At 42.2% G+C, this 17,812-nt stretch overlaps 1 protein-coding gene across 2 annotated transcripts in view; it reads left to right on the top strand.

Annotated features, from left to right (window-relative positions):
• The first annotated feature begins 2,096 nt into the window (after positions 1-2,096).
• DOP1B (DOP1 leucine zipper like protein B) overlaps positions 2,097-17,812 on the top strand; it is a 63,695-nt gene continuing 47,979 nt past the window's right edge. Inside the window, exons 1-7 of one of the 2 annotated variants that reach the window (XM_035116017.3) lie at positions 2,097-2,346; positions 6,622-6,784; positions 11,797-11,978; positions 12,515-12,685; positions 14,348-14,537; positions 15,377-15,475; positions 16,039-16,162. In XM_035116017.3, the coding sequence (XP_034971908.1) occupies positions 6,647-6,784; positions 11,797-11,978; positions 12,515-12,685; positions 14,348-14,537; positions 15,377-15,475; positions 16,039-16,162 (904 nt within the window). In that variant the 5' untranslated portion in view covers positions 2,097-2,346; positions 6,622-6,646. The remainder of the gene's footprint in view (positions 2,347-6,621; positions 6,785-11,796; positions 11,979-12,514; positions 12,686-14,347; positions 14,538-15,376; positions 15,476-16,038; positions 16,163-17,812) is intronic. The other variant, XM_060273581.2, reaches the window with a different exon arrangement.

Here is a 17,812-nt window from a genome sequence, read left to right as displayed (position 1 = left end):
AATATTATTATTATATAATGTTCTTTGTTTCAAAGCCAAGTTACCGTATGATCAACAAACCAATCACAAACCCAGCTATCCATGTCCCTAAAGATCGAATCACCCACTACCATGGTCAGAAAAGGAAACCAGAACTGCTGCATTGGGAGAAACAGGTGAGCTTCCCAGAAAAGCCCCCACCGGAATACTTCCCATCTCACTGGTCTGTTCCAGCAGGTGGAGCAGATTTACAGGATCAAAGCTGTTGGTGGAACAAAGATGGTTGAGTGGGATGCAATTATCATGTCCTATGAAGGTCTCGTCCAGGAACCTCTCTGCTTATCCAGGTCAGCTACCTTGGCCCCAAGGGAGCAAACTAACTTCCTGAGGTCAAGGACCGATTTGCACTGAGTACCCCACCCCTGATTCTGTCCATCAGGAAGACATACAACATTCTGTGCTACACTGGATAGCTCCCACACCTCTGCTGGCATTCTACCAGCAGATATTGTTGTTGAGCGAGTTAATTTACTTGGGAACCTGGGGTTTGTAAGTTCACTAAGGGGAGGGACACAGTAGTCTGCCCTGTTGCTGAACTTGCTTGGCTGCTTTACTCACTTTGGCTCGAGGCTCAGCTCTGACACTTGGGCACGCAGAAATGCATATTCAGCCTAGTCTCTCCTAGGTTGTTCTACATTAGTAGCCCTGACTGAATTCCTCCAGCTGCTGATGCAGGAGGTCCTCATTTGAAAACCACAGAGAGCTGCTGCTCAGCTACTAGTTTCATCCAATCCTATTGAGCAGATATATGAAAGGTGTGTTAGGTTAATAGGTTAAGAATATACATACAGTATTAGTTCAGGTAGGTAGCCGTGTTGGTGCTACTGGAAGGATTTTTTATTTTTATTTTGAATACATACGGTATATGCATGTTATTTCTGAGCAATGAATCATTCAAGGGATAGAGCAGTCACTCAAGGTTCAGCTCACTGGAGGCTGTGATTTTTTTTTGCAATATATGGTTTATTTATAAAGCGGTTTACAAAAAACCCAAAAGTATCTCTAAAAATCTACAACCATAGTTTAAAACATACTGTACAAGTCCATAGTAGTAGTCATAGTAATAGTGATGCTGTAGTAATAATACAAATGAAAATCCAAATTCTTCCTCCACCCTCAATTTTGCCAATAGCAAAACATCAGGTAACATTTGCTCTTGCTCTTCTCTTGTGGAAATAGCTTCCCACATGCCCCAAACAGGAAAAGCCAATGGCAGATAGCACAGAGTAGGAAAGGAAAGTAGCACAGGAAAGCTCATACCAATGACAAACTTAGTTGGTCTCTAAGGTGCTACTGGAAGGAATTTTTTAATTTTGTTTCGACGGAGTAGTGACTGAGCGGAGAAAACATAGCATGGAAATATTTCATCAGGGGCCACCCCCTCTTGGCTGGGGAAATAACGGAATACCTATGCAAAACCGATGACTAAAAAAAATGTGTGGACAGCAACATTTCAGTCATACATAGAAAAAAATTAGACTCGGCTGACCTGTTTTTCAACATAAAGCCCCCTCTGGAAACACCTTTACAACCAAAAACCGAAGAGTTGAAAAGGATCGTGAACCCTCATCTCCCAACCTTTCAACAATATCATTTCGCTTTTTTTTCTTTTTCTTTTGGCAGGATCCAGCCTTTCATAATGGATCCAGGGATTCAGATTAAGCCGCTCTTTTAATTACGAAATTGGCATTTCCCAAACTGCCCGCAGCAGCAGTCCGACCTGCTCCGAGATTAGTGCCACACTCGAACCCAAACAACCTTGCAGTCTCCGCTTCTGCCAGCAGGTGGAGCTAGAGACGTGCCCAAACGCGCGATGTTGGGATGCACCATCTCATCGGGGCGGGGGTGGGTGGGCAGCTGCGCCTTTGAGTCCGCCTTAAACATCGCCGAGGCGAGCTGTCCACGCTAAAGCGGCTGGGAAGGCTATAACAGGGACGGGGCGAGGCTCCGCGCCACTTTACAGAAAAAGCGGGGTCCCGTAAATCTTAAATCTTGCTGTCAACATTCTTTCCCCCCCCCGCCGCCGCCCTTCGAAATGGTACTTCCCCATCCGGCACGGGCAGGGGGAGGTTGCGAAGAGGAGCCGTAGCTATGGCGACGGGAGATTCTGCCCCCGCCCGCCCTTCCTTGTAGTTCCTGGCTCCCGCCACGGCCCCGCCCAGCCGCGGGACACGTCGCAAGCGAGGGAAGCGCCCGGGGAGCCTCAGCGAAGCTGCGGCGGAGACGCGCACCCCTCGTCCGCGGTGGAAGCAGCAGCAGCAGCCAGCGCGACGCCTCTGCCGCCGCCGCCTGCTCCTTCCTCAGATGGTAAGTGGGGAAGATGGGGGACAAAGTGCTGTTGCAATTGAGGAAGTCCAGCCTGTCAGGGCTTCTTCCCATCCCTTTTTGCATGGGGGGGCTAACCTTCTTCTCTGCACGCAGGGGCCACTTTGCCCCCCGACCAATGAAGTGCAGATGGGGAGAGGGGAAAACAAAGCAACCCCCCTTTTTTCCTCCCTTAATCATCCTTCAGGATCTCTCTCTCTCTCTATTTCTGAAATGGTGCTTATTCCTGATTTCACCCGAGGAGGGAAAAAGGTAGAAGCCAGCGCTCTCCCCCGCTTCTCCACATAGGCAGGCGTAGAAATGTAGAGGGCATAAACACGTGTTTGCTTGTTTGTTTACGTGTTTTGCAGTGCCTGCGATTCTACAGGTTGTCTGTATCCTGCTGCCCGCCCCCCTCTCGGGTGCTTCTGCAGCTGCCTGTTATGTTGCTGCTGCTGGAGAACAGCTGTTGGGTTGTGTTTGCCATGTAGGAGCAGCAGCCTGTCAAAGGCGAGGAGAGGGAGAGAAGGGCGGGGGTGGAGAGGAAAAGCCGTTTTACTGCATAATCGACGCTGTATCTTTCCCCACCTCGCCTTATTTGCACACCATTGTGTGTCTGAATAATCTGGTAGAGCTGAAATGAAGGTGAAGGGGGGGTGGGATGATTTGAGAGAAGCACTGGTTTTAGCACCAGTAAACAGGCTCGGTAGAACAGGTTTGGCTTCCGCAGGACAATGCATCACTGCCAAACGCTGCAGTCTTTCCCTGTCTGTAAGCAAAATGGAGAGAAGTAGAGGGCATTGTAACAATATTTACATGAATGGTCTATTGTCCCCCTTCTATGAGTCTTGTGTGCGCTTTGACCAGAAGTTGCATTTTAAAAACAAATATCTGGTTGCTGTTTTCTTTTAGTGCAGTGTGTGCGCTTTGACCAGAAGTTGCATTTTAAAAACAAATATCTGGTTGCTGTTTTCTTTTAGTGCAGTTTGTTTTATTCTGTACTTCTTTTTTCTCCTTGATACCGGTATTTCCCCCCAGAATTAAGTTCCTAATTGTCCTGTGTTTTTTGTTCATTTTCAAGGCTATCATACTTGGATAACTAACCCTCAAAGCACTATGTGTATAGTAGGCTGCAGAAGTTGGGATTAGCCATGGTTCCCAAACCTTTAGTGGCCTTTTAAAAATAAGAATTTTAGCAGTGCAGCTTTACATGGGGTAGTGCACCATTTGATTCAAGATGTTGTAATTGATGGAGGTTTTTCCTTCTCACTTACTGATTGAAGCGTAGGGACCATATCCAAGATGTAAGCTGGCAATGGGTGAGTTGCCAGGCTACCAGTGATTGGCGACACTCTTAATTAGGGTTTTGAAAACCAGACTTCAGGTTTAGAGTATGCAAAGGGCCGTCAAGGTTCTGAATGAAAGCCATCAAATTTCAGTGACAGAACATATACAGTGGTACCTCGGGTTACAGACTCCGCTAATCTGGAAGTAGTACCTCGGGTTAAGAACTTTGCCCCAGGATGAAAACACACGGTGGTGGTAGGAGGCTCCATTAGCTAAAGTGGTACCTCAGGTTAAGAATGGTTTCAGGTTAAGAACAGACCTCCGGAACAGATTAAATTCGTAACCTGAGGTACCACTGTAATTTGGATTAGGGGGCAGATCTGATCACTTTATTTCTTCTGCACACTTCTGATAATAGAGGATGTTTGTCCTTGCAGCCCTTGGCCAGGAATATTTCTGCCTGCTTCGCAGGAGGTGTGGATAAGAATGCAGCTGCTTAGAGGGACTTCTACTAGACTAGAGTCTGCATTGGCTAGTGAAATCGGCTAGTAAAATGAGAAAAATAGCAGCTGTACATTTATTCTCATATCTCAGTTCCTTGACTGCTGGAAGCTTACTCTTTTTAAAAAGATGATAGCTGGTCACCTGGGGCTCATGCTGTTTGGGACAATTCACCTCCACACACATAGATACTTTGCTGGTGCTCTTTCTTCAAACTGGTTTCTAGGAGGCCATTAGGGTTTCCAAATAGTGTTTCTGAATACTGAGTTGATCTTGTCTCTTTTGTGGCCTCTTTTGACTGTGTCTTTCCCTTATTAAACTCCCCTAACACCATAAAGTCATGACCATTTGCTTGAAACATACACAACACTTTCTCTCATGGTTATTCAGATGTGGCACATACAACATCAATTTCTATGTGGTTGATAGTAATGAAAGCTGCTGAAAGGCCCAGCATGTAGATTTTATTGACTATTAAAATATATGGGCCATATTCAACTAGGACATTGCATTTGCAGAAGCCAGGACAAGGCCTTCTGCTAGCACAATGGGATTTCCATTGAGAGAACCCTTAGAACAGTGTGCAGGGGAAGGAGAGAGAGAGAGAGAGTATTGTTACATATGGTAAGCAAGAATGCTGTCACTGATGGAAAGATACCCTTAGCTCTACAGCAAATACAGCCCATAGCTTCTAAAGTCATATGATAAGAATGGCTGGTATGTTTCTCCAAGATCCCCCACTAAATAATATAGCATACTGAGCAGCTTTCTTAATCTAAGAAAGCAACTCCTTCTGTCTACATTTGCTTTTGCCTTCATAGAGAGTTAATTGTTAACTTGCTCACTGAGGCTTGCGGGAAAGTGTTCAGTTCCTGTTGACATCTGCCTCTGTGAATTAAAACATATCTCAGTTTCCTGACAGATGGACAAAATAATGATCACTACATTTATTTTATTAAATGTTAAGTAAATGAAAACATAGTATCAGAAGCAATATATACAGTTGCTAAGTTTGGCAAACCTATTAAACCAAGTCAGGCTTCCTCAACCTCGGCCCTCCAGATGTTTTGAGACTACAATTCCCATCATCCCTGACCACTGGTCCTGCTAGCTAGGGATCATGGGAGTTGTAGGCCAAAAACATCTGGAGGGCCGAGTTTGAGGAAGCCTGAACCAAGTAATGCACACGAGAAAGAAGTTTGGAACCTGTGGCCATCCAGCTGTTTCTGGACTACAATTCTCATCTAGACTACGACATCATCTGGAGGGCCACAGGCTAAGCTACACCTGCTTCAAGCTTCACTCTGAGTCAATTTCAACAAATGCCTAAAACCTATTTTATTTTTGTCGTGAATAGTGTACTATAGACCCTAATATAATTATGGATTCCTTTCCATTGCTGCTGATTAAAATGTTTGATATACAACATAAGTAGCATATATACTGCCTTTTCCTATTATGTTTGTTAATTTAATCCCAAAATATGGTTTGTAATTATGTGCATGAAAAGGTTTGGGTGGCAGGCTCGTGCGCACGTCCTGCCTCGAGTTGTCATATTGTCCAAACTGGACAAACCATTGCTTACTTGTTCGCCAAAATCATAGAATCATAGAGTTGGAAGAGACCACAAGGGCCATTCAGTCCAACCCCCTGCCAAGCAGGAAACACCATCAAAGCATTCCTGACAGATCCCTGACCTGTAGGCAAACCGTGATTTACCCCAGTTCAGACAAAATGGCAAGTTATGGTTTGTTTGTGCATGTAATGCCAAGTTGTAGTCTGAACCAATTTGCAGTAATCTTAATTTTTAGGTGCTTATTTGAGCCTGAAAAACTGTGATTTGTTAACCACTAGTGCAGTTTGACATGCAACATCATGCTTTGGTTATACAACTGAACCGGCATACGATTCATGAATTACGAGTACCGAGTAGAGCAATTGTCTATTGTCATTCTTACAGTAAATAAATAAAAACCTATTGGTTTCCCACAACAGAAAAAATACTAATCTGATTCCAGTGAGAGTAATTTTCTAGATGGGGTTTCTAGATGAAGAAAAAAGCAGACATGTCTGTAGCAATACTATTTCAAATATCAGCACGGCCTTAAATGTTAATGGGTATTTTGTCCTAGAAAGTGGGACATTCTAGTTTATGTGAATGTGTGCAGTTTGGAGTATTTAATTATCTTATCACGTCACATTATCAGTAAAATAACTGATGAGTAACTTTCTGTATTTCCAAGATTTTGTATGAAACAATGAATGGTTCTTGCAGTTTCAAAGTATCTTTGGAACTGAACTACAGCTTCAAAACAGTGGGATCACACTTTTTGGTAGAATTTAATTCAGCAAGAAGAGCATTAAATCAGCTAATCTTGTGTGTTTAGTGACCCTCATTAAGGATAACTGCATACACATTTCACAAATGAGTACAGTATGTAAAATGCCATTAAGATCTGATCAGAGGTTTTTTTTGTTTCTGTTTCCAAGAACACTTTGGCTATGAAAATTTAAAATGGACCCTGAAGAGCAGGAGCTGCTTGGTGATTATAGATACAGAAATTATTCTTCAGCAATTGATAAAGCTTTAAGGAACTTTGAATCATCGAGTGAATGGGCAGATCTTATATCTTCTCTTGGTAAACTCAACAAGGTACAGTATCTGGTTTTTTTGTTGTTCTTACTGTTCTTCAATAAAAAATGTAAATTTTTATAGCACATAATGACAGCTAGTAGATAGGTTTACAGTTTGTATATCATTCTGACAAGCTGTTGATAAGCAGATTCTGGATGGTATTGTAGTACAAAAGGCAGTTGCAAAATGAAACAAACCAATTTTTACAGAAGTACAAAAAGCAGCTGCAAAAGATAGTTTGCAGGGACAGATAGTGGCAGAGCAATAAAACCCTCCAAACAGCCACGCTGGATTGTGTGGACAACGATGCCTCCAAAAATCTAGTTGAGTCTCTTGAAATTGTAGCTTCTTTGAAATTTCCTAAGTCATGAATTGCTGTGATTAACAGTGTTTTTTTACCCTGTGTGGTGTGACAACTTTCAAGAATGGCTGGTCACTTTTCTGTTGTGGTTTGAATGCTTTGTGATCGAACCAAGTTACACATATAACAGCAAAATTCTCACTTCGTATTTTATGTCACTAAGGGGCTCAGCTTTGTTGCCATCTTAAGTGTACCACTCAGTGAAGGGGGTGTGTCTCAGGGTCAGATGCCTATTTTGGCCCTCTGGGCCTTTCTATATGGCTCTCAGCTCTCCCCAGCCATATCCCTCTCCTGCCTTGATTTACACACTCAATTATTAATATTTTTTGCCTGGCTAGAATATGTCCTTAAGCTTGGCCAATGCTTCTTTTTTGCCTGGATGGAAGATACAAGAAGGGTGTGTGAGTATGTGTAGAAACTAGTTTACTGTACAAAAGTAAAATTCATGTTCATTGCTCTGCCCCCTTTAGCCTCTGGCACTGCCTACCACAGCCATGTGCCACCTTGCAGAAGGTTATCCAAAAGGGAATGTGGCACTCGGGATGAAAAAGGTTCTTCATCCCTGCCTTAGCACCTTGACTCCAAAAAAGCATCATTCTGGATGCAACTGTGCAAAGCAAGGGCTTATAGTTGAACAGTAGCATATATAAGCTATCCTCATAAACAGAATACCGGTATGTGCTTACCCTTATGCCAGAGGTGGGGAATCTTTACCCTGCAAGTCTAATTAGGCCTGATGCTGGTCCAGATTTGACCCATGAAAGAATTTGTCAGAAACCACTCCTACCTAGGTATCTATGCAGCTAGAAAGGAACTGTCAGGATCTTAAAGAGTGCTCCTGATTCTTCCTTTGCAAGAGGAGCTCCCTATCAACACCAGTCAGTTGGGATCAGCCGCCCTGGGGAGTTCCCTGTCCTAGTGCATCCAAGAGACTTGGAAAAAACGATTCAATCCAAGCCATTTCCTGTGCAGAGGGGGAAATGCCCTGTTTAAAACAGAGCATTTTCTCTCTCTCCAGAGCAAGCCCCTTTGAAGGCACTCTCCCAGTTCCTTCCAGCTGATTGACACCTGTCAAAGATCAAAGGAAGTCCCAGTTGGTGGTTATGGCAACCTATTCTGAAGATGCACTTTCAGTGCCAGTCACCTGGTGTCATTACGACGCAAGAAGATTGTTTACCTTGATCCTCCGTCTAGTTATGCACATGGAACCTGCTTCCACTTTTTCACTCAGTGCCAGTAGCTGGGATGCTTGCGTACAACCAGCTTGCCAAATACTGTAGATCACTTCATCTTCCGTTGTGCTGGGATAAGCTTCATCCCAAGGAAGAGAAAATCTTTTAAGAGTTCTCTCCCCAGGGACCCTGGTGTTCTTCAGTCTTCATGCGATATCTCCTGAGACAAATTCTCCAACCGTAATTTGGTGTGCTCCCCTTTCTACCTCCTTCCCCCCCATTGTTTCCTACCCTTCTTCTATCTTTGACTTGATTTTGATCCAGCTGTGTACCTAAGGGAAATACACAGCCTCCTGCTTCCATTTCAACCCATCTCTTCCTTTCCCCAAGGGAAACAAGTTGCCTTCTTTTAGAGACTGAAGGGAACCTTTAAAACCTTGCTTATTTTTAGGCACTGACCATAACACAACAGGAAAACCTTGGAAAATAAGAGGTATTTTCTTTGAAATGTTCACTGGAATGTGATCCATTTGCTTAGAACATTTGTGGCACATAAATGCAGTGGTCAAGGCAGAATGACTACTTGCAAATTAATTTTAGTTTGTGATACACACTTAATTTATATGTGTCAAGCAAAGCAGTACTAGCTTGTAACTCCTTTGCTTAACTGTGCATTAATACTCTTTCCCCCATCTGCTTCAAACTTGCATGTGCAGGGGTTTTTTCTTGTCTTTTTCTGCTGCAGGTAGTAAATCACATGCTGAGCTTCTGGGTCTTAAATGTTCTGTTGGTGTTACGGGCAGTGATTGTAATTGGTCTTAATTAGATTTAATGGTATAAACTAAGTTCTCAACAGGACAGTGGGGATTTTCCAGTTGACAGGTCTTGATGTAGCAGATGTTGACCAGGCTAACTTGTCATACCGGTAGTAATGTTGAACAGTGTTTGATTTACTGTATTTCAAAAGTTATTTGCTACCTTAAAACTACTAGGTCGTTTGCTTTAAACTACAGTATTTCTAATGTTGCAGTTTAAATTGTTGTGACCTACCCTGGGAACGTAGACAGAAGGGTGGGTTATTCTTATTCTTATTACTATTACTGTTATTAATAATGCAGCTCATTGCTAGTCAGGCAAGAGCTTAACTATCAACCAGGGTTCAGATGACACATTAAGAAAACATTGGCTTAGCTCACCACTGCACCAAAAAGGACAAGTAAGGAACAAAGTGACTGTGAGCTTCTCTCTGGGAACCCACACATTTGCAATGAGACAAGGTCTGGCTTAGCATGATGTGTGGACCATTGCTTCATACTACTTCCTTATCATGTGACAAACAGGGTAACTGGGTCCTTCTGATAAGAGGTTTTAGTGCCCCCATAAGCTGTTCAGCTCAATGTTTGAGTGTCATAGCTATACAGCCCTTGCACACACACCCCATATGCTTGTACAAATGAAAACGATTAGCAAAATTTTCAAAATGGGTTTAAATTTGTAATATAAAACAAGAGGGGAAAAAACCTTGTTGAATGAATTTTTAAATATTTTACCAATGCGAATTTTTTTTTGCATTATGGATCACAAATTAGCTGCAGTCATTTGGATATTTGATCAGTTTACTTTTGCAAACTCAACATAGCAATTCACACACCCTTAACAAATAGTCCAGCTGTTTACACGCTGTTTACTTGTTCCCAACCCAGTGATTTATTCTAGCTTTTACATATTCTGCCTGTTCTAGGACTTCCATGAAAAGAGACAGCTATACTATGCCACATAGCATGCCTTTGTTTAACACAATTCTGTCCTTCTGAAACCAATCCCTAGATTCAGAGTGGTGAACAACAGTTTAAGGGGGTGGTAGTGCATACATATTCAAATTGTATGGGAACCACATGTTGAGATTCTTGCATTGCAGCAGGGTGGACTAGATGACCCTCATGATCCCTTCCAACTCTACAGTTCTATGAAATAAATGAAATCGGCAAAGGGCTGAAATACTTAAGAACTCTCTCTTGCATTGTCTAACATTTCAGATCCCTGCATCCCAGCCACTGCCATTTCTGTACTCAAATATGTAACCTTCCCAATTAGATTAGCCATGCATCTGATAAAGTGGGCTATGAAAGTTATGCTGCAATACCATTTGTTAGGGTTTTATTTTGTAATGTGCTACAATATCCTAAGCTGTTTTTCATAAATTAAGATGCCACTCGTGCCTGTTTATATGTGGCCATCATGATGCTTAGTTAAGTAGCCTGAGATCAAGTTTTACTCACACTAAGTGGGTGTAGAACTGGGCGCTTCAAGCAAGGGGAGGAAACGTAAATACACAATATATATTTTAAAAAGCAAATTAGCAAATTGATGGCCAAAACAAAAGAGGAGAATCCTCATGCCTTTCCAGGAAGAATTTAGGCTCTGGGGTGATTCGCATCTTGCCAGTCTTAAGAACAAAAAAGGAGATAGAAAACAAAAAAGCTAACTGCACTCCCAACCATATAGCACAGAAAGATTATGTGTGGAATTGATACTGAGAGAGAGATTTGTGGGAAGCACTGTGCTAAGGAAAAATGTGACTAAGACAGTGAGACATACTATGTGGAAAGGCACTTCCCTCATCATGCCAAGTATCAAATCAGCAGTTAACTATCTGTACCAAGTACAGAGCAACAATTAAAAGGTTAAAAGGTAAAGGACCCCTGGACGGTTAAGTCCCGTCAAAGGCGACTATGGGGTTGCGGAGCTCATCTCGCTTTCAGGCCCAGGGAGCCGGCGTTTGTCCACAGACAGCTTTCCGGGTCATGTGGCCAGCATAACTAAACTGCTTCTTGCACAACAGAACACAGTGGCAGATGCCAGAGCACAGGAAACACGGTTTCTCTTCCCACCACAGTGGTACCTATTTATTTACTTTGCACTGGCATGCTTTCGAATTGCTAGGTTGGCAGAAGCTGGGACAGAACGGGAGCTCACCTCATTGAACAGATTCAAACCGCCCACCTTCTGATCGGCAAGCCCAAGAGGCTCAGTGGTTCACACTGCAGCGCTACCCACGTCCCCATAAGTCTGCTAGTAGCAACATGCATACATAATCTGATTTCTGTGCTGTCTCTCCATAGTTAAAACCATGATGAAGGTGGCTTACAGCATGAAAAAAAACCATCATTACAGTATAAAAAGCCATAAACAATAAGTAAAACACCAAAAATACCCAACCAAATTGAAACAATTTCCACATGAGATCTAAAATAAAGGTACAAAACAATTAATATCAGTAATAGCAATAATCCCAGGCCATATGGAAAAGACCAGCAAAGCAGGGAGCAGGTTCTCCAGGACTCGCAGCTAAGATGATCTTTGGCCTCTTCAGCAGCCTCAGCTCTCTGAAGGCTAGTTCTGTTAAGTAGAAGATTACAGTAACGCTTTAGCTAAGTTCATTTGCTGACTAATGTTGATGTAAGTTACAACATTTAATTCCCACCATTATTTTACAGGCTCTTCAAAGTAATTTGAAGTACTCCCTTTTACCAAGACGTCTGATTATTAGCAAGAGGTTATCTCAGTGTTTACATCCAGCGTTGCCCAGTGGAGTGCACCTAAAGGCACTAGAGACCTATGAAATAATATTCAAAATCATTGGGACCAAATGGCTTGCAAAGGACTTGTTTCTATACAGGTAAACCTTCTAATTAAAAAGTAAGACTGGAATTTAATATTAGTGGCCGTGCTTGCAGATAATAGTAAACTCTGGTTTAGCGCTGCAAGGATGAGTTGCAGAAGGGCCTCAAGCTCACGCTTCCCTTCCCCTGAAGTGCGACTGCAAAAAGAAGATTGGAAGCTTGTTTCAGGTGAACTGCAGTTTAATGTCATGTACAAACCCTGAACTGCAGTTAATCTTCACTATTGTTGTTGAAACGAGCCAACTTCATAAAGTGTGGTTTGAGGTTATAACCTGTTTGAACAAATAACTAAGATTAGCCACAGTTTTCCAGGTTTCAGTAGTCACAAAAAGCTGTGGTTAATTTCAAATAGGAACAAATGTTTCTAAACTTCCTCATACCTGCCTCAGGGGAGAAGGAAGTGCACAAGCCCAAGACCCTGTTCAACTCATCCTTGTAATACTAAGCCATAATTTAACATAATGTGTGAATGCAGCCAATGGCTGGCACCCACTCCCCCCTTTTAAATCTCTCTCTCTCTTTCTGTCACCAGCTCAGGCTTGTTTCCATTGCTGGCAAATGCAGCAATGTCGGTGAGGCCTGTTCTTCTTGGCCTGTATGAGAAATACTTTATCCCACTACAGAAGTGCCTCCTGCCAAGTCTTCAAGCCTTCTTAATTGGACTCCTGCCCGGTTTGGAGGAAGGGTCAGAAATCTATGACAGGTTGGTATCACTTGCTCTTACGATAAATGTCATTGCATTTTAAAAACTATTCAGTAGAAACCCCCCACTTCCAAGAGTTGCTCATCTGTGTCGTATGGGGTCTGTGGAAAGGCTCTTGGTGGGGTCAGAGAAGACAAGCTACTGAAAGAAACAGGAAGGGCAGAGCTGTAAGGATTTAGAGTTAAGACGTTCTGTTTGTATTTGGCAAGGGCCACAGGACAACTTGAGCAGGAAGTGCCTGTGGCTGCAGAATCATAAGTGCAAACAAGCAGGTTCTTTTGGGTACAAATGCAAATGTGGCTGTGCCAAAAGGCACCTGGAAGCAGCAGGAAAAACTCCCTTCTGCTTAACATTTACAAGCTCTGTCAATGGAATTTAGAGAAAGCCTTGTCTGTTTTCAGAATCTTATGGAAACATTTGCTTGAGCTTTGACTAAAGCTCCTCTAAACTTACCCTAAGCATTTGTGTTTTTTTCTTACAGTCTTATAACAGTGTAAAGTATGTCAGTGTTGTCTATTGTAGACAGGAGTGTGTGTGGGGGGGGGGTGAAACATAGAGACTTAAGGCCTCTAACAAGATTATGACTGGTATGAGATTTGGAACATCAGTGATGCAGAACTGATGCAGTGTAGTTGAGAGTCTTGTCAGCCATCAAATCTATATCTACCGGTACTACATGTATTATTTAGTTATGCACATAATTTGTGGGGGTGGTTAAGCTCTGAGGGTGTGGGCTTCCTTTCTCTGATTTTGCAGATTCATAGTATACATTAATCCAGTTATGTAGACAACTGAACTACAGTATCATAAATGATTTTCAAATATTAAAGCCTTCTCAGACACCAGATCTTCACCAAAATCCACAAAAGGCAGATGAATGGGATACCATTAGTATTACTTAACCTTCCAAGATGTTTCATTGCCACCACATGTTGGTACTCCCCCCCCCCAAAAAAAAGGGCAGGTCTTCACAAGAATCTGTATTTGAAGGAGAAGAAACAAAGGTGGGAAGTTTCCATCCTGTTCTTATCAGCACTTCCTGAGGTGATTACTTCTTTCCGATCAAGAGATTCTGTCCACTTAATTTATTCAGATTGTGAGCAATCATTGGGTGACTTGTACATTAAGTCTTGCCCATTAGTGATGTGACTTGGCGGGGAGAAGAGATCTAAAACAGATGGCCATAAGTAGCCCCTTATTATATTGAAATTCTGACAGCGTTAAATAATTAGTAGCCAAAGGGTGAACTTTTTTTAATCTAAGTTGTTCGATTGAAGGCATGGTCCCATGATCCTTTGAGTCACAATTGCTGAAATGGGTAGGGTTGACTAGAGTAGGAACTTCCTTCAGCACAACCCTAGAATCATTTCTCCAAATTCTTCCGTAACATCAGTTCCCGATTTTGAGTACCTGTGATGTACATGAGTGGCAATGCTAATTTACTATAGAAAGAGCAGGCCTAGACTTGGTATCACTCGTGACAGAGTGACAAATTATGTGCAAATGTGAATGCAGTGACAGTCCCAAATTGGAGTGAGTTTGATCTTTTCTAGATTAACCTGTGGTTTTTGTTTTGTTTTGTTTTTTAAAAAAGAATGGTCATTTGATGGAAGTCTTATAGAAACTTCCCTTTTTCATTTCCACTTCTTTTTGTTTTAACAGGACAGATGCTTTACTTGTGAAGTTGTCTCTAGTAATTGGCAAAGAAGTGTTTTATTCAGCATTATGGGGGAGTGTCCTGGTTAGTCCTTCCGTAAGACTGCCTGCCTCCCTTTTTGTTGTTAGTCATATCAACAGAGACTTATCTGGAAAACAGCAGAAGTATATGCTGGGAACTGATGCTAAGCTCATGGTAGGTTACACAACTGGTAATGTGTGTTCTTTGTATGTCTTTCTAAACAAATAAGTCTAGAAGTATGGGCAAACTGCAAATTTAATCATACACTCATGAAGGTGATACATAGAGCCATCTTTGGATGTCCTTTCTCAGATCATTTGCTCTGGCTAAGTGTTGATCAACAGCAACGAATCTAAGAATAATGGGGACCATGTGAAATCTCCCCAAAATTGACTGCTTTGGAAAAGAGGCTTTTGATATGCACTAGCAGAACCTTGAACTGAAGACTGCACTGAATACCTGTTTGGAGGAACACACCTTTTGCTGAAGGCAACCACAGAGACTTGAGTCCTGAAAAATAAGAAAGCTACATTAGTTAGATGAAATGCATGTTTGATCGAAAGCTGGTCCTAGTTCTGTCTACGAAGGAGATGCGGAGAGCCATGATTGCTCTGTCATCTCCGCAGAAGAGAGAAGCGAAAAGGGGGATCAAGGAAGGGGGAAGCAGGAAGTGAGGTCAGCAGTCCTAAAAGTCTAAAGAAAATCACTACAATTTAGGTGGAAAGAAAGTCTTGGAAGCATGGGGGTTACTCCCTCTTGCCTACTTCATCCCCATGCAGACCCCACCAGCCTTACTGCATCCCAACACTTCCAACCACTTCCCATTCCCTTTGCCCCAAGGGAAGCTTGGGGAGAGGGGAAAATGAGCAGTACTTCATTCTCTCAGCCCACACAGAGCACCCCACCTCCCTCCACATGAGGCTTGTGCCTCCATCATGCCCTCCACTACTGGGCATATTCCTTGGCAGCAGAGGGGTGTATTCATCAAATGTAATTCTGTTCTTTTGTTACAGGTCAAAGCCTTTTGTGTGTCAATGCTGGATTCAAATGTTCTTGTTCAAAGGAACACTTTGGAAGTGGTTCTCTTCTTCTTCCCATTTTATTCATCTTTGGTAAGGAAAAGACTTAACTTTTTGTGGTTCAACTCTAAAGCTCGCTACACCGACAGACAAGTGCAAGGGAAAACTGCCTAGGCTTCGTACATTTTTCTGTACATGCAAGTGGTGCCTTGGTTTACAGTTGGGTTTATTTTTAAGTTCTCTCCCAACCACCCCAAAAATCAAACAAACCATTGGTCTCTGTGTAAGTATTCTGAAGATGTTTCAAGGAGGGGCAGCTCTGTGCAAAATTCTGGTTCTCTAAGGAGTTCACTGCCATTTCTACCACCAAAACAACATCCTGCTTTAGTAACTGCAGTTTCTTAGCCAGCCTCAAGGGACATTTAATGCAGATTGCATTGCAATAAATTAATTTTTGAAATTGCCATTATCAGAACTACTATGGTTAGGCTGTCTTGGTCCTGATAGACATGGACAGATTGCAGCATTAAAGTGAAAGGAGTTTTATGTTGCTAATTTTTTTATTGCCACAGTGCAGTGGCTTTGTTGGTTTCTGCATTTCCTGGTTTTTGTTTGAGGAAACTCACCTATAACTGACTTGTCTGTTCTTTGTTTAGGATCCCAGTGAAAGTGCTGTCACACTATCTAGGTCTGATATAGTCCACCTTCTCTCAGCATCTGCCCAAACTCTCTTAAGAAGAGATATGTCACTTAACAGAAGGTTATATGCATGGCTACTAGGTACTGTACAAATTATAGCCACATTATCTTTGTGTGTATTTTTGCTATTGGTGTTCAAATAACTTTAGTGCACACTCTTGAAATAGAATGTTTAAAAACTCCAGGTTTCATCTTTATTAATGGGCCATCTACAGCAGAATACCAGTTTTTTACATCATTTTTGTCCTAGAATATTCAGGAAGTATACAGACGTCCCCAAACACTGTACAGTATTATATGCATCTTTGCTGGAATTGCCTTACACAACTACAGCTGCAGTCCTAACCCCACTTCCCTGAAAGTAGGCCACACTGAATGCAATAGGACATACTTCTGAGTAGACAGGGTTATGATTATACTGTATGTAGAGAAGTGCCCTTTGTGTTACCTTGCATATGATTTTGTGTACACAAGCATTTTCCCAATGGAAGGTGAGGACCACAGAAGTATCACTTAGACCAGGGGTAGCCAACATGCCCCCAGATCACCTGTGGCCAAGCTGGCTGAGGCTGATGAGAACTGTAGCACAACAACATCTGGAGGGTACCACATTGGCTACCACAGCCTTTGTCTTTGAAAAATTGCACCCCTTATTGTCATACATTGCTTACTCAGTGATTTAATTGATAGCTTGCTTTCTCAGTGATTCTTTTGGGAGCTCATCAGGAGTTCCAAGTAGAAAGTTTAAATTAATAGAAGCCTTCGTGTCCACTGTATTATGAACTATTTTGTGAAACAGAAATCAATACTAAGCCGGGCAGTTGATTATTCACTTTGTAAATATGGTGGGATTTACTTACCAGGTAAATGCCATGGTTCAGTAGTAGAGGACATGCTTTGTATGCAAAAAGTCCCTGGTTTAATCCTTGGCATCTTCCGATAGAGCTGAGAAACAAATGCTTTTGTCTGAAACCCTAGGGATCTGTGGCCAGGTAGTGGAGATCATACTGAACTGGATAGAGTGAGTGATCTGGCTGTGTATAAGTCAGATTCCTACCTCCAGATCACTATTTTACATCTATACTAGATATTGCTTATGTGTGAGGAAAAAATGTATCCAACTTCATGTCAGATTTTAATGGCACGAGCAGAAATCTGACATCCTGTTTATTACATTTTATTTATTCAACCAGTCTGTTTAACACCGTAGTCTAGTAAAGGTGCACAATAAGGTCACAAAAAAAGATACAATGGAGATGAAATCAGGTTAAAAGAAATTGGAAAAGGGTACTGCCAAAATAAGGCACTAGGTGTTCAACAACCAGCAGGCCTGTCTGAACTCAGCTGGAAGAGAGATCCAGAGAACTGGGCTCACAGTGCTGGATACACAGCTCCTGCTGGTCTCAATATAACTCACAGGAAGCTAGCATGCATGTATTGTATCTATAGTAGTAGGTCATATTATGGGCTTCCACCACCTACAGTATTGAACGTAACATGTACAGTGGTGCCTCACTAGACGAATTTAATTCGTTCCACGGGTCTATTCTTATAATGAAAAATTTGTCTAGTGAATCCCATAGGAATGCATTGATTTTTTTTTTAAAAAAAATTCCCATAGGAACGCATTAATTGAATTTCAATGCATTCCTATGGGAAACCGCGATTCGCTAGACGAATTTTTCGTAAAACGAATTTGTCTAGCGAGGCAACCTCCGCTAGAAAAATCCT

The sequence above is a fragment of the Zootoca vivipara genome, chromosome 4 (genome assembly GCF_965207765.1).
Source record: "Zootoca vivipara chromosome 4, rZooViv2.hap1.1, whole genome shotgun sequence".
NCBI classification, from domain to species: Eukaryota; Metazoa; Chordata; class Lepidosauria; order Squamata; family Lacertidae; genus Zootoca; species Zootoca vivipara.
Note: the sequence above shows the minus strand (reverse complement) of the source record. Positions and strands in the feature narration are given on the sequence as shown.